Source organism: Wolffia australiana, chromosome 14 (assembly GCF_029677425.1).
Source record: "Wolffia australiana isolate 7733 chromosome 14, ASM2967742v1".
Taxonomy (NCBI): domain Eukaryota; kingdom Viridiplantae; phylum Streptophyta; class Magnoliopsida; order Alismatales; family Araceae; genus Wolffia; species Wolffia australiana.
Window position 1 is genome coordinate 13,290,887 of NC_135848.1, and position 25,333 is coordinate 13,316,219.

At 40.7% G+C, this 25,333-nt stretch overlaps 2 protein-coding genes and 1 pseudogene across 6 annotated transcripts; 2 read left to right on the plus strand and 1 right to left on the minus strand.

The window, feature by feature from the left end:
- The first annotated feature begins 4,494 nt into the window (after positions 1-4,494).
- LOC144712451 (inosine-5'-monophosphate dehydrogenase-like) lies at positions 4,495-8,681 on the plus strand. Its single transcript, XM_078586739.1, has 4 exons — positions 4,495-5,529; positions 5,603-5,782; positions 7,049-7,306; positions 8,359-8,681. The coding sequence occupies exons 1-4, from the start codon at positions 4,534-4,536 to the stop codon at positions 8,428-8,430; spliced, it is 1,506 nt and encodes a 501-aa protein (XP_078442865.1). The 5' UTR covers positions 4,495-4,533; the 3' UTR covers positions 8,431-8,681.
- TMT2 (tonoplast monosaccharide transporter2) lies at positions 8,440-13,525 on the plus strand. Of its 5 annotated transcripts, none has more exons than XM_078586738.1 (6): positions 8,440-8,581; positions 9,259-9,348; positions 9,413-9,979; positions 10,343-11,220; positions 11,323-11,510; positions 12,778-13,525. In XM_078586738.1, exons 2-6 carry the CDS (start codon positions 9,270-9,272, stop codon positions 13,211-13,213), a joined length of 2,148 nt encoding a protein of 715 aa, XP_078442864.1. In that variant the 5' UTR covers positions 8,440-8,581; positions 9,259-9,269; the 3' UTR covers positions 13,214-13,525. The 5 variants fall into 5 exon arrangements, with proteins under 5 accessions (XP_078442864.1, XP_078442862.1, XP_078442860.1 ...); XM_078586736.1 differs by lacking the exon at positions 8,440-8,581 and adding an exon at positions 8,730-8,767; XM_078586734.1 differs by lacking the exon at positions 8,440-8,581 and adding an exon at positions 8,760-8,976.
- A 715-nt stretch (positions 13,526-14,240) lies between these two features.
- Positions 14,241-15,279, minus strand: LOC144712452 (putative E3 ubiquitin-protein ligase ATL44 pseudogene; annotated as a pseudogene).
- Positions 15,280-25,333: the final 10,054 nt, after the last annotated feature.

Below are 25,333 nucleotides of genomic sequence, written 5' to 3' on the forward strand. Positions count from 1 at the left end.
TAAAATAAAAGTCCAAATAATACAAAAGAATATATTTCGACTCAGAAAAATGATATCATTGTGGATTTAATATCGAAAAATTCCATGAAAGTCATATTCTGACTTAGAGAAATCATATCTTTCAGAATCTATTGCCATAAAAATTCCCAAAAAATACATAAAAATGCCAAAATTTTATAATATCATTCTTAATATGAATTTAATCATTTTAAACTTGATAACATGCGTATATAGTTGAATTGATGCAAATAACATGTAAATATGGTAATATTAAGGTACTAAAAATGCATGTTATAAGGGAGCGATAAAGAGATAGAGAGAGAGAGATTGAGAGAGAGAGAGCCTTCGAGGGAAAGGGAGAGGAAAAGGGAGATATCTAGAGAGAGAGGGAGAGGAAGAGATCGATAGAGAGAGAGGGAGAGGGACTGATCGAGAGAGAGAGATGGAGAGAGAGAGGAAGTGATTGATCAAGAGAGAGGGAGCCATCAACATCATAAGTCATTATTCTGTCATCCATAAATGTCATCCATTTTGTCATTTCCATCATCAGTGATCCGTCACATATGATGTATGAATAATGATGGATGACTGAAAACACTTTGTTCAGTCATCTGTTCGTTGCTCCGGACGATGGTGGATGGCATTTTTCGCACAGACATATGACAGTTCGTCATCCGCCCAACAAGCCTAATCTGGTCAGACCAAAGTTCAGTTGAATGGGCGAAGTTTTTTGACCCTCCTTATTGGGCTGAACCTGATGCCGATACTGATCATCCAAATATACTGCGATACTGATTTCTGTCTATTTGGTTATGATCAAAATACATCACGATATACCATCAACCAAAAGTGTGACTTTTGGGCAATCAAAGCCAAAATAACTCAGTAAATTGACGTTAAAATTAATCGTCAAACCAAAAGCATGTATTCCATCGACTATACACGTAAATCCACTTAAATAATTTATATAACTAGTTTTTAATATCTAATTTATATAGACTAACTTCCCTTATTGCATGTGATATGTTATGTCATTTAGTGATTTGGATTCATTCACAATTGACGATCCGATATGAGATTTATAAAATGCAATATATGAATCAAGTTGTATCCTCTAAACTAAAACCAATATGTAGATAATTTAATTCTTTTGTGCATAATTGAATATACTACTATTTAGTTCTTTGAATGAATGACCTAAAGTTGCATGTGTCTGGCTGCTAGAAGTATTCACACATCCATCTTTGTGTTGAACCTCTTCCTATTAAATTCAATCAGTGTTGCAAGACATATAGAAGGATCTTCTCACCTCTCTAGTTACAATGGGATGGTAGGGTGATCAAGGAGAAGAGAAAAGTAGAGTGCAAGAGGAGAGGCTCGCATAATTGTTTATCTGCTGATTATTTGATATAAAACTACTTTAAAATTACTTCATGCATTTCATTAATTTTTACATATTTCCATGATTTTTGTGCCACACTAGCAGTTTGGAGAGAGAAAATCATAGGGATGAAACTGTTTTGACATCAAATTGCAACGTCATATGATCTAGAAGGAGTTCCAAGCTGAATTTGTTTAGTGTAGCTTTTCTTCACCTCCTCTTTCCGTTCATGCATCCGATCTACAAATAGACCTCCCCATTCATGTAAACCTTATCCTGGAATTTCTCACACTTTAGAATAGATTGAGAGATGGTGATTACACAATCCATGAAGTTTTCTTAGTCTTCGTTGTTGATTGAATTTAGGTGACAGAGACATGAAGGGGCTTTTGCGCTGTTACTGATCGTCTTGATCACAACATAATGAAAAGATATATGATGAATCTTGTTGCACTTTGTCGTATTCTACTCGACATTGTCTATTCATTTAGATACATCCATCTACATCCACCTGTTCACATCCAACCATATACATCATCCATCCATTTACTAGTCATTTATATTTACTACTAGTTTGGAAAAAAACTTGAGTGTGATTCGTCCTTCCTTATATATTTCTTCTAGTGTCATTTCACGATTATGTGCGTCAATCATTCTCAGATCATTTCCCATTTATAGAATAAAATTAATTTGAGTTTGATGTTTCACTCGATACTGTTTTGCTATTTTATTTATCACTTCTCAGTTCTCGCCTTTAATTACTCTAGTTTCAGTTTTGAATTCATTCGCTCAAACTAACCCCACTTCATGGCCTCTTTTCTTTCATACTTTTGATATTTATTTATCATTTGTGTTAAATACTAATGTTATTCACTCAAATGGTATATGTTAACATATATTTATTTTTAGCTTACCCTTAAGCATGTATTGGAAACATTCATACATATATGATATCCTACAAGGACATCAAAATATCTAAACAGAAAAACACTATCTGATCCAACATATGCGACAAATATGGTTTTCCTCTTAACTACTAAAGTAGAAAACACCAAGGTGAGATAGTGGGTACTCTTTATATAAATAGTTAACTTAAACTGAGTCATATGAATCGGTATATGTTTTTATTCAATACTCTTAACCATGTAGATTCATGTCATACCTGTGTAAGTGGTACTTAGAACCAGGAGACTATGGATGTCTTTATGCATCAATGATTGAGTTTTATGTTTGAACTATGAGTCCCCAAATCACGCGGTTTCAAATGCTTTGGAAATAATTATACAAACATAATTAGTAGTCTAGGTATCACTTACAGATATGTTATCATATGATATTGGTATAAAAGGACAAATACTTTAGGAATACGATGCAATAAGATCCGTTTCAGAGGTAGTGAAAAAACAAAGGAAAGAGTTATTTGCTGATTTCCTAACTCATTTTTCTTAATTATTTGACATATTAGAGTTTGATTTTTTAGAATGCCCCATGTCATTTTCGAAGCATCACGTAGATGAAGGAATATACTTACACAATAATAGATGATATTAAGGTTCGACGAAAGATTTTACAAATTCAGTTCATACCTTACAACGAACATGGTGTGGTTTGTTGCCTCATGCGCTGGAACCTCAGCCTCTCAATCAGATTAAATCAACACATGATTATTATTATATATATATATTACATAATGTCATTAACTGTGCTCACATAGGATATTTAGTAGACTAGTACATACGCCTAGAGGGTTACTCTCAATGTTTATTGGATGTAAGATGATATATTTACAGTAATTGAGTTTTTAATGAAAGATTCTACTTTCAGATTATTGGGAGATTAAGGGACAAGAACCACTTTCGAGAAATACCCTCATGTTTTTTGGGCAACCTGTCTTTTAGAGAGACAGATGGTGAGAAGATCTTCAAGGATCTCCATTTGTACCTCTGTCTTTTTGTACCGCTTGAGAACCTATTGTACAGTTGAAAGGACACCCTATTCTATAAATGTGCAACAAGCTTTCCAAATCTTCAAAATCTGTGTTATCAACATGCCATCTGAGCATCTATCATAAGAGAGGACAAGACGCTTGCCAAACTCTACCGGACTATATATAGACCAATGCTGGCAAAATCAAGATTCTGACACCAAGATGTAAAACAGTTGACGATTACGCGAACAAGCCCGTCACCGTCATCCACCCGTAGAGCTATTGGACGAAAACAGATGACGTTTTTGAACTGACGCAATGGGACTGAATGGACTTTCGTAGCGTTATCAGTCCAGGGAATTTTGTTTCGTCCGTTTCGTCATTCGTCACGCTTCTGTCATCGTCACAAGTCAGTCATCCATCCTGTTCCTTTATCCGTCCGTTTTTCGTCCACCGTCAGTCATCCGTCATCCGTTCGTCATTTTCCTCGCCCATCATCCGTCACGAATGACAGATGACAAATGCGGGATGACGAAAAGCTCTCCGTTCAGTCATCCGTCCGTCCTTCCAGATGACAACGGATGACGCGTTTGAACAAACGCATGACGAGCCGTCATCCGTCCTACAGCTCCATCCACCCCCAACAACTATAGTGCTGGGACGCGGATGGGACGGTTTTTTCATCCCCGGACGAAAAAATCGTCCCATCCGGGGGCAAGGACGAATTCTGGGACAAAAATTTGTCCTGGGGACTGCCGGACGGGACGGTTTTCGTCCTCTGGGACGAAAAAATCGTCCGTCTGGAGGTCCCCGGACGACGGACGGACGAATCTGGACGGGAAACCGTCGGATTCACATCCGACGGTTGAGATGTTGACACGTGGCCTCGCGAGGACAATTTATAATATATTATAAATATATAATGTATTTTTTGTCAGGGACGAATTTTGGGGCGAAAATTCGTCCCCGGAGGACTGGACGGGACGGTTTTTTTGACCGCAGACGAAATTCCGTCCCGTTCTCCGTCATACTCTACCGTAGGACGTAGGACGTAGGACGGGACGAATTTCGTCCCGAACCGTCCGCGTCCCGTCCGTCCGTGTCCCTGCACTATACCAACAACTCTGCATGGAATCCCGCAGAGCCTATAAATACCGAGCCAAAGCCCTAATTCCGAGGTTCTTCTTCCTCCCGCAGCAATCGGCGACCTCGGATTCCCGCAGCGATGGAGGGCATCGCCATCGAAGACGGATTCCCGGCCGATCGTCTCTTCGGGCAGGGCTTCTCCTACACCTACGACGATGTCATCTTCCTCCCCCACTTCATCGACTTCCCGGCCGACGCCGTCGACCTCTCCACGCAGCTCTCCCGCAACATCCGCCTCTCCACGCCCTGCGTCTCATCTCCCATGGACACCGTCACCGAGACCTCCATGGCCGTCGCCATGGCCGCTCTCGGCGGCATCGCCATCGTCCACTACAACAACGCCGCCTCCGAGCAGGCCGCCATCGTCCGCTCCGCCAAGTCCCGCCGCGTCCCCTTCGTCTCCGACCCCGTCTTCCGCTCCCCCTCCGACCAGATTCTCTCCGCCGAGGAGTTCGGATCTTCCCCTTTCGTGCTCCTCACCGAGAGTGGATCCTCGAAATCGAAGCCCGTCGGCCTCGTCTGGAGCGTCGATTGGCTGAACAGCCCGGAGAAATCCGCTCCGTTGTCTTCTCACATGGTAGCTCTCCCCCCCGCGGTTCCTTCCAGCTATGATTTTGATCAGCTGGCTGTTTATCTGTCCGAGAATGAACACAATTGTGTGCCGACGGTGTCCGAAGAGTCTGGAGAAATCGTGGATGTTATTACGGAGGAGGATATCGGGAGAATTAGAAGGTATCCCAAATTGGGTTTGCCGTCTTTGGGATCTGATGGGAGGTTTTTGGTCGGTGCGGCGGTTGGAACAAGAGAGCAAGACAAGGAGAGGCTTCAGCATTTGGTGAAAGCCGGGGCGGATGTGGTGATTCTGGATAGCTCACAGGGGAATTCGAGCTACCAGATTGAGATGATCAAGCATGTTAAACTCAATTACCCGAATTTGGAGGTGATTGGTGGAAATGTGGTCACTGCGTATCAGGCTCAGAATTTGATCCAGGCAGGGGTTGATGGGCTGAGAGTGGGAATGGGGTCTGGTTCTATATGCACAACGCAGGAGGTCTGCGCAGTTGGCAGAGGGCAGGTGATTATTTCGAGTTTTTTTTCTTCAATTTTAGTTCTTTTCTGTATAGATTCTCAAATTATAGAACGTGCAGGCGACGGCTGTGTATAAGGTTGCATCAATTGCTCATCAGAGTGGGGTTCCAGTGATTGCCGATGGGGGGATTTCAAACTCCGGGCACATAGTCAAGGCTTTAGTTCTGGGGGCCTCCACCGTTATGATGGGCAGCTTTCTCGCCGGCAGCACAGAGGCCCCTGGTGCCTATGAATACCGGGTAAGCTTGCCTTGCTTACCTTTGCTTTTATTTTATTCAGGGATTTCTAATCGTAGTGGTGAATCTAGACGAAACGGAGGATTTAAATTCAGGCTCCCATAAGTGAGAAGTGCTCCAAACTTTGTGGTGTTTGTTTTAACCTGCGTAAGAGATGATTTTAGGCTATTTCTGTCCTAAAGCTCTAAACCTTAAATCTTTTAGTCAATTTAAGTTGCATTTTTATTCAATAATTTCTGCCGCTGCATTGACGGTGGAAGAAATGACTCCTGTTAGTGTGTTTGCATTAACCGGCTGAAGAAATGACCTTAGGGCCTTTCTCTCCGGAAGCTTTTAAGTGTGAACCCTAAATCATTTATTACAATTCAAGTACATTTTCTTCTACAATTTGTGCTGCGCCGTTGAATCAGGTAGAAATTAATATTTAAGCTCCCGTTGGCGATAAGACTTCGAAGTTTAATGCATTTGTTACCGGCTAAATGCATTTTATTGGGTCTTTCGCTTCTCAAGTTCTATACCCTGAACTCTAAATCCTTTATTCAATCTCATGTACGTTTTTTAATAATATCTATTGGTGCATTTAATGTGGAATAATTAATGAGTTAAATTCAGCCTAGTGTGAGAGATAAAATGCAGACTAATTTCATGTCTTTGGTTTTAACACGCGAAAAAAATGATTTCACCGATTTTCTTCATATTAATTTTAGTTTCTTTCCTAACGCCCAAAATCTAAAACCCCAGATTCTTTCTTCAATCTCCGTTGTATTCCTTTAGTGTGTTTTTTTTGAAAGACATTCATTTAGTGTGCTGATTGTGGAAGAAAATGTAAATAACTTCGATCTCTCATTGGTGTTTAGAACTCCAGAGTTTTCGGTATCTAGTTCCAATTTCAGTGTCTTATCTGTGTGTTCCAATTTCTTCCTCTTCTCGATGTCTCAGTACTTCCATTTTTCTCTTTCATTCCCTAAGCCATAAATTCTAATCCTTGATCTATCAGGCGGCCGTGATAAATCTATAGTCCAAATTCTGTGTTACTCTCTTCATTTAATCCCAGACTGTAGATCCAAAATCCCAAACCCGGTTCTGTGTTGGTAAATGCACTCCAATTGCTCTTTTAAAGAAACCATGTTTGAGCTCAGGACATGTGAGGTCAAAAAGAGATAAACTCAGACAGAAAAATCAATTACAAGCATATTTTAGGCCCTCTCATGCCGAATCTAACTCAAGTAATCTATGTTTATGTCCTTGTTTGGAAAATTATTTTGCCAGGACGGCCGGAAGGTAAAGAAATACAGGGGCATGGGCTCACTCGAAGCGATGACGAAGGGAAGTGATGCCCGTTACCTTGGCGACACCTTGAAGCTGAAGATTGCGCAGGGAGTGGTCGGCGCAGTGGCCGACAAAGGCTCCGTTCTCAAGTTCATCCCTTACACTATGCAGGCCGTTAAGCAGGGTTTCCAAGACCTCGGCGCCTCATCTTTGCCCTCTGCTCACAGCCTTCTAAGAAACCGTGTCCTCAGATTAGAGGCAAGTCCACTCTACTTCATTTAAATTACGCTGACGGATGACAGATCTTGATGCAGCCTTAGTACACGAACGGTGTAGGAACAGGACTTGAATCCACAAGCCTTGCACTTCAGATCTTCATCCGTTCCATCCAAAACCGTCATCCCATCTTGTCCGAGATGGGTACTGTTTGGGATTGAACCAGTTTGGGGATGGGACCAGTATGGGACAGATTTCTCATCTGTCTGTCCCGTACCGGACCTGGTTCGGGACGGGTGAGGCGGCGGCAGCTAGAGCTCCCTTTGACGGCACCACCTTCAAGGTGGCACCAGAGACGGGATAGATCTCTGCGTTGAGTCTGCCGCGCCATCCCCGCTTTCTCTGCTGTCTTTTTCGTCAGCAGCCATGCCTCCCTCGGGAACCCCAGGTCAGGACGATATCCGTCTCGTCCTTAACCATTCGATATCCATCTCCGATATCCGTCTTCACCTATTGGACGGATATTGTCCAATATCCGACATCAGATACGTCCCATTTTTTCCGGATATTGAATGTCCGATACCGGACAATCCCTAACCGTCCATTTCCATTCTATCCAAGTGTCAGGTAGACATGGGTGTTCTGTTCTCTTTTTTGCGAATTGGTGCGAATTGTTCGTTTTGTTCGGTGATCCGAACAGAACAAAAACGAATTCACACAGAACATCGCACAGATCCGTGGGCGGTTCGGATTGTGCACATTGTGGGAATTTTGTTTGAAATGTGCGAATTGTGACGCATAGTGCAAATTTTGCGATGTGTGCGAATTTTGTTCGAATTGTGCTAATTTTGTTCGTATTGTGCGAATTTTACAATGTGTGCGAATTTTGTTCGAACTGTGCAAATTTTGTTTGGATTGTGCGAATTATTAGAACATCTTTTCTAATTTTTGCACAAAAAGAGAACAAAACAACCATGTCTAGTGTCAGGACGGGGACAAATGATCCGTCCCATTATACTTTTTTATTCCCTGAATTTTCGATTTTACCCTTGTTTTATTGTTTATTTTTATTCTTGACTGGGCTGGGCTTTCAGGCGCGGACGGGCGCGGCCCAGGTCGAGGGAGGGGTCCATGGGCTGGTCTCCTACGAGAAGAAGGCCTTTTAAGATTAATGGGCCAAATTCCGGCCCATTTGGCGGTATGCGGAGAGGGAGACGTGTCAGTGCGTGGTAGCGTGAGAGCGACGGGACGGGGTGGACGGCGTTCGTAACTGCCGACTTCCGCCGGACGCGTGGTGGGCCCGGCCCCCGATCGGCGGTTATTTTTGCCCCCACCTGGAATTAAAGTCGCGATATTTTTATTTTTTTGAAATTTTTATAAATTTGAAGGTTATCGTTTCCTTTTTTCTTTTGATCAATCACTCTTCGTCTGCTCTCGTACTTAAATAACCTCCGAGCGAGCGAGCTCCGAGCTCGTCTTCCATGGCCGCGTGAGCTTCGAGAGGTCGGCTCGGCGTTCGAGCTGTTCTATCGCCTTCTTCCTTTCCTTGTCCGCAATCGAATTTCCTCGTGTCCTCGCTGTTCTTCTTGGCTTCTACTCGTCGGTGAAATCCGGCGTAGATCTGAAGACGGTTCTCTGCTCGACAGACCTTCGAGATTTCTTCCGCAATTTTCAGTCGCGGCTGCGCTGGTAAACGATCGTTTTGGCGGGAGGTGGGGTAGATCAGTCTCGTTGCTTTCCTCCACTTGTCTGTTCTTTAAGCTTGAAGATAGGGCAAACCTTGTCCGATTTTGTCGCGATACGCCGCCTGGATTTGTTCCTGATGTCGATCGTCAGTCTTTGGGCAAACCTTCTCTATCTTTCGTTCTTTCTTTCTGCGTTGAGATCTATCCGCGGCGGTTATTCGCTTCTTTGGACTCCAGTCTTCAAAATTTCCAATCTGTTGGATGTTCTTCAGTTCTTGAAATTACTAACGCAATTTTCAAACTGTGCAGGCTTCTGAGGAATGGACGGCGCTCTTCTGATCGCGCTGGCCGCTTCCATCGGCAATTTCTTGCAGGGATGGGATAATGCCACCATCGCCGGTACTTGATCTCCAATTCGTCTGGATTCCTCGATCTTGGACTGATTCGGAATTTTTCCTCTCAGTGGCCGTTCTCTACATCAAGAGGGAGTTCAGCTTGGAGAACGATCCGACGATGGAGGGCCTCATCGTGGCCATGTCGCTCGTGGGGGCGACCGTGGTCACCTCCTTCTCCGGCGCGCTAGCGGACGGGATCGGACGGCGGCCGATGCTCATGATCTCGTCGGTTCTCTACTTCGCCGGCGGGCTGGTCATGCTCTGGTCGCCCAACGTCTACGTCCTGCTCGTCGCGCGACTCATCGACGGGCTCGGCATCGGCCTGGTCGTGACCCTCGTCCCGATCTACATCTCCGAGACTTCCCCGTCGGAGATCAGAGGATTCCTCAACACGTTTCCCCAGTTCAGCGGCTCCTCGGGCATGTTCCTCTCCTACTGCATGGTCTTCGCCATGTCTCTGAGGGAGAACCCCGACTGGAGGCTGATGCTGGGAGTGCTCTCCATCCCTTCTCTGCTCTACTCTCTTCTGGTCGTCTTCTTCCTGCCCGAGTCGCCGAGATGGCTGGTCAGCAAAGGCCGGATGCTCGAGGCCAAGCGGGTTCTTCAGAGACTTCGCTCCCGGGAAGACGTCTCAGGTCTGCAAATCCCGCTACTCTTAAACTCCGAGACTTGGGTTTTGAATCTTAGACATGGTCGTTCTGTTCTTTTTGTGCGAATTATTCGTTCTCTTAGGTTTTCCGAACAGAAAAAAAACCAGTTCGAACCACAGACCTGTGTGCGGTTCTTTTGTTTGTTTTGTGCGAATTTTATTCTAGTTTTGTACAAATATGCGAATTTGTGTGAATGTGCAAATTTTGTTGTTTTTTGAAAAAAAAGAAATAACATAACAATGAACAAGGCCCTGTGCGGTTCTTTTGTGCGAATTTTTTGTTTGTTTAAAACGAACAGAACAAAACAACCATGTCTAGTTTTGACCCGAACCCGTGATTGTTCTGCAGGAGAAATGGCGTTGCTGGTGGAGGGTCTGGACGTGGGGGCAGAGACGTTGATTGAGGAGTATATAATCGGACCTGGGCAGGAGTTTGAGGGGGAGGAGTCGGTTCAGGAGAAGGAGCAGATGAGGTTATACGGGCCCGAGGAAGGGCTCTCGTGGGTGGCCCGGCCGGTGCAGGGGCAGAGCGCGCTCGGTCTGGTGTCCCGCCATAGCAGCGTGGTCAGCCACGGCCCCGGCACCTTGGTCGACCCTGTCGTCTCCCTCTTCGGCAGCGTGCACGAGAGAATGCCCGAAATGGGGAGCATGCGGAGCATGATGTTCCCCAACTTTGGGAGCATGTTTAGCGTGGCGGAGCAGCAGAAGCCGGAGCAGTGGGACGAGGAGGTGTTGCAGCAGAGGGAAGGGGACGAGTACCCGACCGACAATGAGGGGGATTTGGAGGAGAGCCTGCGCAGCCCGCTTCTCTCCATGGACGAAGGCCACATGAGGAGGAACAGCAGCCTGTTTCGGGGCGGCGAAGGCGACGCTGTGGGAATCGGCGGGGGGTGGCAGCTGGCGTGGAGGTGGGAGGAGAAGGAAGGAGGGGGAGGGGAAGCGGGGTTTAAGAGGGTTTATCTTCATCAGGAAGGGTATCCGGGGTCAAGAAGGGGGTCTATGTTGTCCATGGGGGCGGCTGATTTTGGGGCCGAGGGGGAGGTCGTCCAGGCCGCGGCGCTAGTTAGCCAGCCCGCTCTCTACTCCCAGAAGCTCTTGGGCGAGGCCCCCGTCGGCCCCGCCATGGTCCGTCCCTCCCAGTCCAAGGGCCAGCTTTGGCATGATCTTCTCCAGCCTGGGGTCAGACATGCGCTCCTCGTCGGCGTCGGCATCCAGATTTTCCAGCAGGTTTTCTTCTTTCTTTTCAAAATCTGTGGTAATGTCGATTATGATTGTTGTTGTTGTTGTTGGGAGGAGCTGACTTTTTTTTACAATTTTTGTGGGGTGCAGTTTACGGGGATAAACGGGGTGCTGTACTACACGCCGCAGATATTGGAGCAGGCCGGGGTGGAGGTGCTGCTGGCGGACCTGGGCATCGGGTCGGACGCGGCCTCAATTCTGATCAGCGCGCTCACCACGCTCTTGATGCTCCCCTGCATCGCCGTCGCCATGCGCCTCATGGACGTCTCCGGCCGCCGGTAAGCCATCTCTCTCTCCCCCTCTCTATCTCTCTCTATCGATGATACTGTCATCGACATTCTTCCTTGACGGGATGATGATGGCGATGGCACTCGATCAGATGATTCGAGACGATGGCGAAATCGTCACCCCCTGTCAACTGCTGGAGGATGATGATTGATGAAATATCATCGTCATTTAAAGTCTATGGGCGACCCCTTTGATGCGGTTTGTCTGCCGGTTCCTCTTTTCCTCGACGACGATATCATTCTCAATCTTTGAAGGGTTGAGAAATGATGAGACATAATCGTCATTGTATCAGATGAGGATGACGAAGTCGTCTTCCGTCACTCTGGCTGCAGATGGGTTTCATACGGTGAGATGTCCCAGAGTTCGTCCTTGCACGGATGACGGTTACGAGATAAAATCGCCACCATGTGAGATGCCTAGGGAACGGCACGTCCGGGACGTGACGCCCCGGACATGATGGAACGGATGACCGGAAATACAAAAAAACCGTCACTTCTGTCATGCATCTCTCTATTGGGCGTTCCGCCACGTCCACGTCACCGTGACTGCGTCCACGTCACTCTGATGGCATCACCGTCATCGGTGACAGGAAAAACCCTATTTACGAATTTTTTAACACTTGAATTTCTTGAAGTCGCGCTTGTTCTTTTTTTTAAGAAGGTTCTTGGGGGAAAACTAGATCGGTCTCTGGTGTGGCTTCATTTTATGATAGAGGGATAGCGTGGTAGATTGAAAGATAGACAAATGATGAACAAACTGCATACTATTCAGCATATCGATCTATATATGTACAGATAGATTTTTAGTTATCAATATAAATATATTTCGACACATAGGGAGTTATAGAGAGATAAATAGAAGAGACTTTTCCAGCGATTGGATGCAGTTACGAATGTTTACAAATACAAATTTTTAACTGTATTTAGAAATAACGGAACGGCCGTCATCCGTGACGGCCGTCATGTCATGCGTCCTGAGCACCCCGTCATCGCCACGTCACCGTCATAGTCACCGTCACGTACCCCTAAAACTGTCACTTTCATGTCATCCGTCACGTTTCCGTCACGGTGACGTGTGGCGTGAAGGATGACGCTTGCCGTTCCCTAGAGATGACAAGGGAGGACGCCAAAGCGTCACCGTCATTCCGGACTCTCATCCGCATCCGATGACGGATTTGGACGACGATGACGGTTTCAGTCATGGCCCAGACACGCTAAAATTTCTTAAGCCATGCTCTGAAAGGCGAGACTTGTGCAGGCGGCTGCTGCTGGCGACGATACCGGTGCTGATACTGTCGCTGGTGGTGCTTGTGGGGGCAAATGTGGTGGAGCTGGGGAAGGTGGCGCATGCGGCGTTGTCGACGATGAGCGTGGTGGTGTACTTCTGCTCGTTTGTGATGGGGTTTGGGCCAATCCCCAACATCCTGTGCGCAGAGATCTTTCCGACTCGGGTGCGTGGGGTGTGCATTGCCATCTGCTCCTTCACCTTCTGGATCTGCGACATCGCCGTCACCTACTCGCTCCCCCTCTTGCTCGGCTCTCTTGGCCTGGCCGGCGTCTTCTCCATCTACGCCGTTGTCTGTGTCGCCGCCCTCGCCTTTGTCTTCCTCAAGGTACCCGAGACCAAGGGCATGCCTCTTGAGGTCATCATCGAGTTCTTCTCAGTTGGCGCCCGCGCTTCCAGCATCAAGTAGTTCACCTCTCCCTCTCTCTCTCTCCATCACACACACACACACACACTTTCTCTCTTTTTCTCACAATCTCTCTCTCTTTCACAGATACACACTCTCTCTACTTCACATGCACACACTTTCTACCTTTTTCTCACAATCTGTCTCTCTTTCACACTCTCTTTCTCTTTCTCTCTCTCTCTCTCTCTCTCCCCTTCTTCACAAGATTCTAAGCTTTGTTGTAGCTTTACTAGTCTTTCTTCCCAGTTTTCTCTTTGGTTGTGGTGCTCTCTCTCTTTTTGAAAGATTCAAAGCTACTGTTTGTAGCTTTACCAATCCCTCTCTTCCCAGTTTTCTCTCTCTGTTTGTAGTGCTCTCTCTCTCTCTCTCTCTCTCCCTTTTTACCAGATTCATAATTACAAAACGATCTCTCTCTCTCTCTCTCTGTTTGTAGTGCTCTCTCCCTCTCTCTTTACAAGAGTCAAAGCTCTGTTTGTAGCTTTCCCAGTCTCCCTTTTCCCAGTTTCCTTTCTCTGTTTGAAGTGCTCTCTGTCTCTTTACAAGATTTAAAGCTCTGTTTGTAGCCTTACCATTCTCTCTTCCCAGTTTTCTTTCATTGCTTGTAGTGCTCTCTTTCTCTCTCTCATTCTTCCTGTTCATAGAGGGAAAGAGAAAGGAGAATTGGGCCATAATGAGCAAGCCCAAACCCCCCTTTGGTGGGCCCCCGATATGTATGTAATAATGTTTCCGCATCTTGGAAATTTGTTTAAAAAAAATTATCTATTTTCCGACAAAGATATCTTAACCAAACCAGTCTTCCAGTGTATCCTTAAGAAAAGAACTAATCCTCAAATTTTTAAAAAAAGAAAAACAGTTATCCAAAACCATTAAAATACGTCACCTACGACTAGTTGATCGAGATAACATTATTACTCACTAATCCAGCGACGTCTACATCACCAACCGTCAAATTTCCCACTAGATTTGAAAATTGAAATACAGTAAGACCCCATATTTCCCATGTTAAATATGGTGGGGCCGAGAGATAATGGCCAAACACAAATCCACAGCATGGAAATTAGCTTTAAAAAAGTGGGCCATTTTCTGACAAAAGCGCAACACCGCCTTGTAAATAAAAAGAAAGGAAAAATAAGAAAAAAAACAAGGGGGGGAGAGAGAGAGGTCAACGGGGGAGGAGGGAGAGGAGGCGGCGGCAGGAAGGGCAGGAGGAGTGGGCGGCGAGCCAGAGGTCGAGGCAGGGGAGGTGGAAGGTGTGGGCGCAGAGAGGGAGAACGCGGAGCTCGTCGTCTTCGAGGAAGTCGGCCAGGCAGATGGGGCAGCAGTCGGCCGGGGCGCTCGGCCCGGCGCGGAAGCGCAGGCGGGGGAGCGAGCGTAGGGCGTCGGTGTGCAGGCCCTTTTCTAGTGGCGGTGGTGCCGGTGGCTCGAGCGGGGGGAAGCGGCTCAGCCAGGCGCGGCGCGCGAGGAGGGCCAGACCCACCAGGCAGACGAGCGCGCCGAGCGGCGCCGCCAGGATGACCGCCGCTTTCGCGGCCGCCGGTTGCGCGAGCTCGCCCGCCTCCTGCAGCAGCTTTCTGCTCCCCTCCATTTCCTGATTAACTCCTCTCTCTCTCTCTCTCTCTCTCTCTCTCACGCACACACACAGCGAACGAGAGAGAGATAGATAGAACAAGAGAGCGAACGAAAGAGCGAGAGAGTGAAGGGGAACGAGAGAGAGAACGAGGGAGCGAGATCGAAAGAGAACAAGAGAGCGAGAGAGAGATGGAAAGAGAACAAGAGAGAAAGAGGGAGAACGAGAGAGAGAGATGGAAAGAGAACAAGAGAGCGAGAGGGCGAACGAGAGAGAGAGATGGAAAGAGAACAAGAGAGAAAGAGGGAGAACGAGAGAGAGAGATGGAAAGAGAACAAGAGAGCGAGAGAGCGAACGAGAGAGAGAGATGGAAAGAGAACAAGAGAGAAAGAGGGAGAACGAGAGAGAAGGAGAGAAAAAGCGCGTGAGAGGGAGAGAGGGAGAGGGTCCGAGAGCGAGTGGGCGAGGGAGAAAACAGAGAGAGAGAGAGAGAGAGAGAGAGAGAGAGAGAGAGAGAGAGAGAGAGAGAGAGAGAGAGAGAGATAGAGAGAGAGAGAGAGAGAGAGAGAGAGAGAGAGAGAGAGAGGGAGAAAGAGAACAAAAGAGAGAGAGAGAACTAGAGAACGAGGAGGAGAGAGAGCAAGAGAGAGCGCGAGCGAGAGAGAGAGAGAGAACAAGAGTGCGCGCGAGAGAGAAAGAATAATAGAGACAGAGAACAAGAGAGCGAAAGAGAGAATGAACAAGAGAGCGCGCGAGAGAGAAAGAACAATAGAGACAGAGAGAACAAGAGAGCGAGAGAGAGAACAAGAGAACGAGAGAGAGAAATAACAAGAGAGAGAGATAACAAGAGAGCGAGAGTGGCAGAGGAGAGAGCAAAAGAGCGAGAGCGAGAGAGAGCAAGAGAGCGAGAGCGAGAGAACAAGAGAGCGAGAGAGCAAAACAACGAGGGGGAAGAGAAGAGAGCAAGAGAGCGAGAGAGACTCAAAGAGCGAGGTGGGGGGTGGGGGTGGGAGAGAGAGGATGTACAAGTAGATGACGATGAGGGAAAATAGATATTTTTTCCTGTTGATGTAAGCTGTATTCCTGGATACGTAGTTAGCTGTATTCCTAGATATGTAGTTGGCCGCAAGACGTGGCGCCATTTGAAGAGAGAGCGTGGTGTGGTCCTTAACTTTCCCGGGACCCATCCAAACATGGTAAGATATCCATCTTTTCCCAATGGAAGGACAAGTTTCTTCAACAGTTGGCATGTCTCCAGACGACAAAATTGAGAAGAAGCAGAAGAGAACAAAATCTTCACTCCCTCCTATAATCTAGACATTGTTTTTCTGCAAACTTTTGATATAAATTCCATATCATAAATTGATTCCAAGATCCTAAACATAAGAAATTGTTACTTTTCTCTCAAAGAACCAAGGATTTTGGAGGGAATATAAAATTTTCTTCTGTTATGTAGGGTAAAGTAAACCATAAAATTTGAATACTTATATTTAGAACGTAAGCTTTGAGGCCCACCGCTGTTTTCCAACCTCTGAATTCGTCCAAATTAACCATGATCTACTCCCATCGGTAAAACATCACATTAATGATTTTTAATTTCCAACAAGATTTCATGGCCCTATTCTGCTAGATTTTACAGTCTTGATTATCGGTAATGGACATTATGACAATACTTCCCATACTCCAGTAGTGCCATGTTTATTGGAAATATATTTGAAAACCAATTACACATTGGACGTTTGAAATAACTAAATAAATTATGATGGCATCATAATATGATGCTCGCTAGTATTTAAACACGCGTTCCAAATATTCCTATTAAAATGATACTCGAGATGTACATCAAAATATATAGATATAATAGCTCTGCCCAGTCTTAAGAGGAGTATGGCCAATCTTATAGCCGTAAGTGTGGAGACACAAAGGACAGATAGTGGGTGATCTTTGGGAAAATAGTTTACTAAATTGATCCACATGAATTCCTGAATGGTATTATAACTAACATATATTCATGCCACGATTACATAAGTGGTCCTTAGACCTGAGATACAAAAGAAACCCTAGTGGATGGCCAGGTATGTTTTGACTATGACCTAGCTCATATGCAATTATTTTGAGCTTCAATAAATCCTTTAAAATTCATAGAATTAACAGAAAATTAGGGAAAAATCAGAAATCACTTGAAAAAACTATTTTCATGTAAATTTATGATAACAACCCCATTTTAAGCTCTTTAAATGCATAAAATTGTGCTAATAACATGAAATAAAGACATAAATTAGGGTGTTATCACCATATCCCAAATCATTCGAGAGCCTCACACATATAAAATATAATGCTGGTAAATGTTCTTGAAGAGAGTTGACATACTCTTTTTAATCTTATGGGGTATTAGTTTTTAGCGAGGCACCCAATTCCTCTATATCTTAATCAATCGATTGCATTAAATTGATCCTTTGTTAATGGGTCATTAAAGTTATTAACTATATACATTGGCCTCAAGGTCTTCTTCATCATCTTTGTTGTCCCCCAAATTACATATATCTTTATATCATCACTTACTTATCTATATCTCTACATATCTTCTTACTTCCTCATCACGACTTTATCCTCCATCTCACTCTTTTACATTAACTCGCTCAGAAAACCAACTTTTATATATTATCCTTTATACGAATCATTTAAATCTTACTAAAAAATATCACCTTTTGCCTCAAATTTTATTCATCTCTATACCTTGTATTTCATAAGTAATCTTTCTCATATTTTTAGTCACCATTCGATAATATAAAAGTCCTAATTGACATTCCCTGTGGAGACTATCCTTACAAATAACTCACTAGCTGTATTTTCTTTGAGCACATGTTTTAATAAATTTTATTTTAAAATATGAAAATAAAATAATGACCAATTAAAATCATAAATTTGAGTTTATCAATTCCCATGTGAGACATTTTGAGTTCCCCCTTTCTTCTCTTTCTCTTTCCAAGTGTGAATTTTGGTGAGACCAGATGAAGAGGAAATCCGATTTCCAATAGCAGAGGTCAATGGGAAGAATAGGATATACATCACTCTGAAAATCACATAGATATATCTTGAGATTGGAAATCTAGATATCTTGAAGATGCTCACTCAAGAAACCAAGAAATCACAGATTTGATCTGTGGAAAGGTGATGGTTTGGCTTTTCTATGTTTTTGGTTTTCAGATCCATCTTCCATTTATTATTACATTGAGGAATCAAGTTTGCATAGTGTGAGTTCCCATATTATGTTCTCCACTGCCATTAAATCACATCAATTACATGATTCTTATCCATTAAGGAGAACCTGTTGTCTTTTGTTAAAATCATTTTATAGTTGATAAGTCCAAATTTAGTGGTCTTATGTCATTGCTTTAATTTAGATGTAATAAAAATATTTATAATGAATTTTGCACTTAATACCCTAAAAGTAGTATAGGGTAAGGGTTAAATCCACATGGGGGCAGAAACTAATTTTATAATTTTTATAACCTTCAAAATCAAATAAATAATTTTATAAGTAAACATCCTAACATCCTCTGTCTTCCTCCCAAATCAAATCATGTATAGTTTGAATTCAATTTTATTTTGCGTATTATATTTCAACCCCTTCATCATCTCCTCATTCTCTCACCACCTCATCTTGTTACACCCTTCACCATCTCAAATTTCTATGTGATGCGCTGATGCAATGATATGTGTCATCAATGAAAAAAAGAGAAAAAAGGAAAACAAGGAAAACAAGGAAAAGAAGGACAAGAAGAAAAACAAGAACTGAACATAAATAATATTTTATATGATGATTTCATCGGAGCTGAGTTACAACTATCTAGGGCAATATCTTATGCCAGGATTTATATGTCAATTGCTTGGAGCTTATATCTCTTGATAGATCTGTCAACGATTGGGAGTAAGACATATGTTCATTTTAAAACAAAAAAACACAGTTTGTTTGTGAAAAAATTCAGGTGAAAGGCAAGGCACTGGTATTCATTTATACACAAGAAATTTGAATTGAAAAATAAATGCTAGAGGTTTAGTTATTAACACACAATTCATGAATATGATTTTTACTATGATTACTTTTCATTAACCTAAGAAAAAATATTAAATTGGACTGCCATGCTTCCCTGAATCTTCTTGCTGATTGAATCCAACCGTAAGCGTTACTTGGAAAATAGGTGTTCATGTAAGATTGTCCGGTAAAACCCTTAGATAATATTTAATAAGATAAAGGATAAAATAAACATAAAGGGGAACTTTTATAGACAAGGTATATTTATTTTTGAGTCCTGAGTTTCAATAAAAATATTTTATTTGATGATATTTAGCCATAAATGAATAAAAATTATCTGTATTTTTTAAATGATGTGATATAATTTCAAAGAAAGTTATGAAGTGCCTTCAAAAAGGTAGTTTTAATATCTCATGTATAAGTAAATGTCTAATATAATTATATTACAAGAATATGTGATATTAATAATATTGGAATATGTATAGTATCTTTGAGAATAAACATTGGAATATGTGAAGGGAGTATCTTTTAGGATATTCACTCGTGATATTAATTTATACCTAGAAAATTTGTAAGTTAAATAAAATACTTTATAAATCAGATAATTTCCTAAAGAAAATAATTTTTATCAATCATAAAATATATATTTCGATAAAAAATTTACATGTTTGTTACATTTTTAGAGCGAAACTATGATTTTCCATTTTTTTTGGTATTTTGTCAAATTTTATGAAATTAAATTCATTAATGATTATATGAATATTTGGAATGATATTTGAAAATTTGTGTCATATGGTATTTTTTCTAACTTTTGACTTTATATTGATTGAGAAAATATTTTTATAAAGTCATAAAATATGATCTGAATCTATTTAAATAACTTTAAGGATTTTGAATTTTTTATGGTTTTAAAATTTTAATTTATTTTAGAATTTTGTGCCACACATATCGAGGATGAGAGAGAATGGAAAGTTTGCCAATGATTCAGTTTTGAATCGCGATATCTAATCATCTGGAAGGAGTTTTGGGCTAAAATATTGGGTGGATGTATCTTTCTTGTCTCTTTCCATCTAAAATTTCTGATCTATACGAAGAACCCCTATATCTTGTAAAAAGGGCACCCTGGATTTTATTCCAAACTAATATTAACAGAGTGATTGGATTATTCAAAATATAATTTGGAACCGTTCTTGCTTTTTGGGAGCGAAGTATTGAAGGAGTGATGTCTTGATCGAGACTTGAGAAGAGAAAGCTTTACTCAACCCATTGGGCATGTGAAACAAAGGTTGGTGTGATCTTTGTCAGCTTTCCTAGGTTATTTTCACCAATTTCTTAGATTTTTGTCATCATGTGTGACTCCACTGACACTATCAATCCCTAGCCCCCAATTTATCACCACCAGCGACAGTAAATCCATACCACTCTCCTGCTCCACTGCTAGTCGGCGTGTAGCAGTTGGCAGCTGTCTTTTGTTCATTCGCTCTAGTCTATTGGCCATGGTATTTATTTATAACTTATTATTATTTTATAGTATTAAATTCCATTCAAATTACTTAAATTATTTTATATTTTTTAATGAATTAGGTTCATTAGGAAAATTATTTTCTCATCCTTTTAGAACTATTTTTAATTCAATTTAAATTATTTTATTCTATTAAATTAGATTTCCTTTCTAGAAAATATATAAATCCTAAAATTAAATAGGATATAAAATTAACTTATTCAACACTTTCTCCCTTAGAATTTGACGCTTACTTGCTCTATGCTTTAGGAAAATAATGATCATTACTTTTCAAAATAAAAAGCCTTAAATGGCATTCATTAACCTCAATCTGGATTATTTGGATATATAAGAGACGATTTCAAAGTCTGTTTGGTAAAATCATTGAAATGAATCGTACAAAGCTATTTATTGCATTTATTGTGGAGTTTTGTCTTAATTCATTCAAATATTTGGGTTAGCTAAAACTTGAACTGTGCATTGAGGTTTCATATTATTATCAAGATTCTTGTAGTTTTAAAATAATTATATTTTTCATTTTTTAAATCAGGCATATTATATTTTTGAAAATTTAAAGTTGATCCAAATTCAAAGCAGTGAGTATGCCCAGAACACACCATGTAGTAAATAAGCATTCATATACACTATCATTGTTGATGACCTAGATTTTTACCATCACATAATCCACCTCCAATTCTATTGTTCATCAACGCATATCGAATAAACTGAAAATTTGGGTAAAAGTTATGTCATTGAAAATTTGAGTTTAATCAATAAAATTTATATCTGATACTCGTAAATAATTTAATTTACTAGTGATGAGTATGATTCGTCTCCACAGGGAACATATACTAGGGAAAATATGATCTCAATTGGGTGAAGAGAAGATGAGAGGAATTAAGTATACGGTGATGAATGCATGATGAGAGTAGATAATAAGATGATAAATGGCTAATTTGGGTTTTATTAATTTGGGATTAAGATGGACAAGAAAGGAGAGTGAGACAAGATCATAACAACGGCGTGGTAAGTGGCATAAACACGAGTGGATATGGTGATAAAGATAGTAAGAATGAGGTAGACCGACGGTAGAAATGTAAGACACAGTGATATGTGTTGGTTCAAATAAGAAGGAGAGAGATGTGTTACGAGGTCGTCATGGTTTAGAGAGCACGTGAAATGAAGTTTAAGGTGAGGATGGATTGGGGATGATGGTGGAGTGGATGAAGGCTGGTAATGGATGAAGGTGATGGATGGTGAAGATGGATAAACTAACTAAGCGTGTTGGAAATGATTTAATGTAAGGCAAAAGGCTAACCTTAGATCCCTATATTTCGTTTGGATCATGGCATCTTCCTGATGCAGATAAACCTCCTCAAGCACTTGAGACACCAAGAAACACTTGACGGACCTTCAAAACTTCACTTTCTTTCAATCAGCCTCACTTGGAGGAAGTGAGCTTAAAGTTTTTTAACAAGAACCGTAGGCTCAATTTATAGATCCAACCTCATGGATGGATAGAGGATGCAAAGATGGAGCTGCCCTTAAAATTTCAGCTCGATCTGAGTTCTGTATTGTCGGATATCAAGCATGGAACTTGGATGATTTCTTGTTGTCGATTTACTTCAAATATTTCCCTCTCCTCGTCCTCGTTAGTATTGTCACTTCATTCAGTTAGGTTTTGTCTCTTATGGGTATTAAATATGATGATTTTTTAAGATTCCTCCTATTCATCCGTGATAGACGGCTCACGCTGTGCCACGTATCGCCCTGAGAAAAGGAAAAGACATAAAAGAATAATGATAGTATATTATTTAAATATATTATTTTAATAGCTTTTGTCTCAGATGACATGGCGCAACATCAGCACATGCCACCTCAGCAATTTCCTTTTCTAAACTAATAGAAATGTGACATGTATGCACCACTCGTACACGTGGTGCTCTGTGGTGCTGCCACAACGCCTAGCCGTCATTGTTGACTATTCCAAGGAGAGAGAAATAATACTATTTTAATCATCTCTTTCTCGGGCCACAAAATGCATTTATTGCTAAAAAAACACCTCCTTTTTCCTGATTGATCCAGGTCACCTAAACCAGGAAAATTAAACAAACCCTTAATATATTCTAAAATTCATATTTCATAACATAAAGGCCCAAAAAATACAGATAAATGCATATTTCGATTTAGAAAAATCATATATTTCTAAATTTAATGTTTCAAAATTCTAAAAAACATATTCTAACTCAACACTTTTAGAATCTGCTGTCAGAATTTTTATGAAAAGTACATAAAAATACAAAAAATTCAGAATATCATTCTCAAAATGAATTTAATCATTTTAAGCTTGATAACATGACATATATAGTTATTTCAATGCAAATAAACATGTAAATGTGGTCATGTTAGACTACTAAAAATGCATGTTATCAATATCTATTTCTGTCTTCATCGCCAATGGTGTAAAATACACATCACTCGCCTCTTGCATTACAAATCACACAGATCTTAGTAGAATATAAGGATCTATGGTGAGTCTTCTTATGATTACTGTGTTTTCCTATTTCAAATATCATCCATCCATTTACACCTGTCCATCTACTTCCACCCATTTATATCAATCCATTTACTCATCATCACCCAGTTGTGTGCAAATATATAAATTAATCATCAGATATGTATATATATATGTACGTAACCTCATCATCCTTCTCATGTCTTTGCATTTATTATCTTATAAATGCATTTTTTAGCCTCATTAAATTCTTAAAATGTATTTAATATTTTACAAGTCAAGGTTTACACTTTCATATATTTATTCAAATAAAAGGTGAACATATGTTAGAAACTGACGAAGAGCACACTTACCTCATCATCATGCACTGAACAAGCCGAGTGGTGATTTCTCTTCACGTGTCTTGATCTAAATGTAACTCCTGAAATACTTCACTCTTGGAATTCAAGAACATGCAAAATGAGATTTTAATGATCAAATCACGCTGCTAACTATAACCATGAGCCAAATACGAAGGTATCTTTTTTTCAAGTATGGGAGTGGTTTGTCTGTTTATCTATCTGAGATGGTGAATGGATAGAAGAAATAAATAAAACAATACCCTAAATTTTTCCAGGAAAAAATCTTTTGCATTTTTATATATGTTCATTTGAAGCTGAATCAATCTGAGACATCTGATTTATCTCCGCTCGATTGATGTTGTTTATTGTCAGCATGGTATAAAATTTAGGAATATCATAAAAGTATAAAAATCCTTAAAATATTTAAATAAATTAAAATTTATTTTTTATGAATTAAATTATTTTAATTATGAATACAATCTCATAAAATTCCATAAATTACCAGACAATTGAGAAAATTTGGAATTCCATTATTAAAATATAAAACCATTAAATTTTTTAAATAAGAGAATATATTTTCTGAATTTAATGTTAAAAGTCCATAAAAATATCATAAATTTGGGAAGTATAAGAATTTATTCTAAAAATATAATAAAGTCAAAAAATATTTAAATATATCATGTATTTTTCTAAAAAATAAATGTATTACTGAAAGCCTTTAGAACATGTATTTATGGACATTTAAATGAAAATAAAAAATATAATATATGCAACTACTATCAAAATTAGTATGTTTTTTGTGATTATCATTATTTACGTATAAATTAATAGGTAAATGATAAATATACAATAATCATAAAATATATTATTATTTAGAACGTTTTATCCTAGAATAAAGACACAATTACCATGACTAAAAGTTATCATTTGTGAGATTCACCATTAAATTGATAGATCTTCCTTATTCAAAAGTCTTATGCAATCAGGTACAACTCAGTTATGATAATCTTTTATAATTTTTTACTTCATTTAGCTTATCATGTTTTGAGCACCAAAAATGATCATATTTAACATTATAATCCAAAATATTCATAAATCACTTATTACCATGAATTTAAAACCTATTTTCTTGACTGTCATGATGTATACCAATGGTTAGGTATCATTTTATGATTTGAAGAAATGGTATCTCCATACTCTAGGATTTCATATTTTATCATATAAATTTACTTATATGAGGATGGTAATGAAGATAAATCAGGTGGTTAATTATAGTTGTAAATAAGAAAGGGAATGAGTGTCTCATCTTGTTATATGTTTCCATCATGTCATATTTGTCAGTGTTGGAAACATATGTGGGTAGGTGATTCAGAACCAACATGGACCACAATTTACCATTACCCACCATAAGATGCCAGGTTCTTTGGCTTTGATTGACTTCTTGAAATCACATTTCATGCAACACAAGATATAAATCAGTTCATAATTGATCAATAGAAAATTATAAGATCTCATCACCTTTTTTGGAACTCATTCCATTCTTGACTTGCTCCATGGAATATTTTCTTCAAATATTTCACATTTATGACATCTAGACATATCAACACAATTGATGCGATTATGGATTTCCTCTTCTCATTCTCCAATTCTCCTAGAAGATCTATTAGGTTTTCTCGCCATCAAATCTCACTAGTAGTGGGAGTGGGTTGAGAAGAAAATAAGACACGAGGGGCACCTAATTGGGTTCCCCTTCTAAATGGGTGGCCTTGTGCTCAATTCAAATCTCAACAACATTACCTTAACCTAGAAACCTTGATCTGCTCATTCATCATCAAAAAGGTCACCCGTTGTGCACCTTCCATACCTTCTCTTATTTTTTTCCTATGATCATCTCCATCCTGCCTTTAGGGGCTTTACCTCATTCTTTACCTCTTAGTCAATGCCTATGATATATCATGAAGCTATTTAAGTACGCGAGTGTAATGCAACATTGGACTTCTAATACAAAAGCATTGCAGATCACAGCACTTCGTTGTTAGTTCCTTGTACATTTGGTACTAACGTTTTTCATCTCATGTTGCTATTTTCACTCAAGTAAGACCTCAAATCATTGTGAGTAATAAAAAATCTTAGATAGTGGCATGAAGGTTCATTCAGATTTAT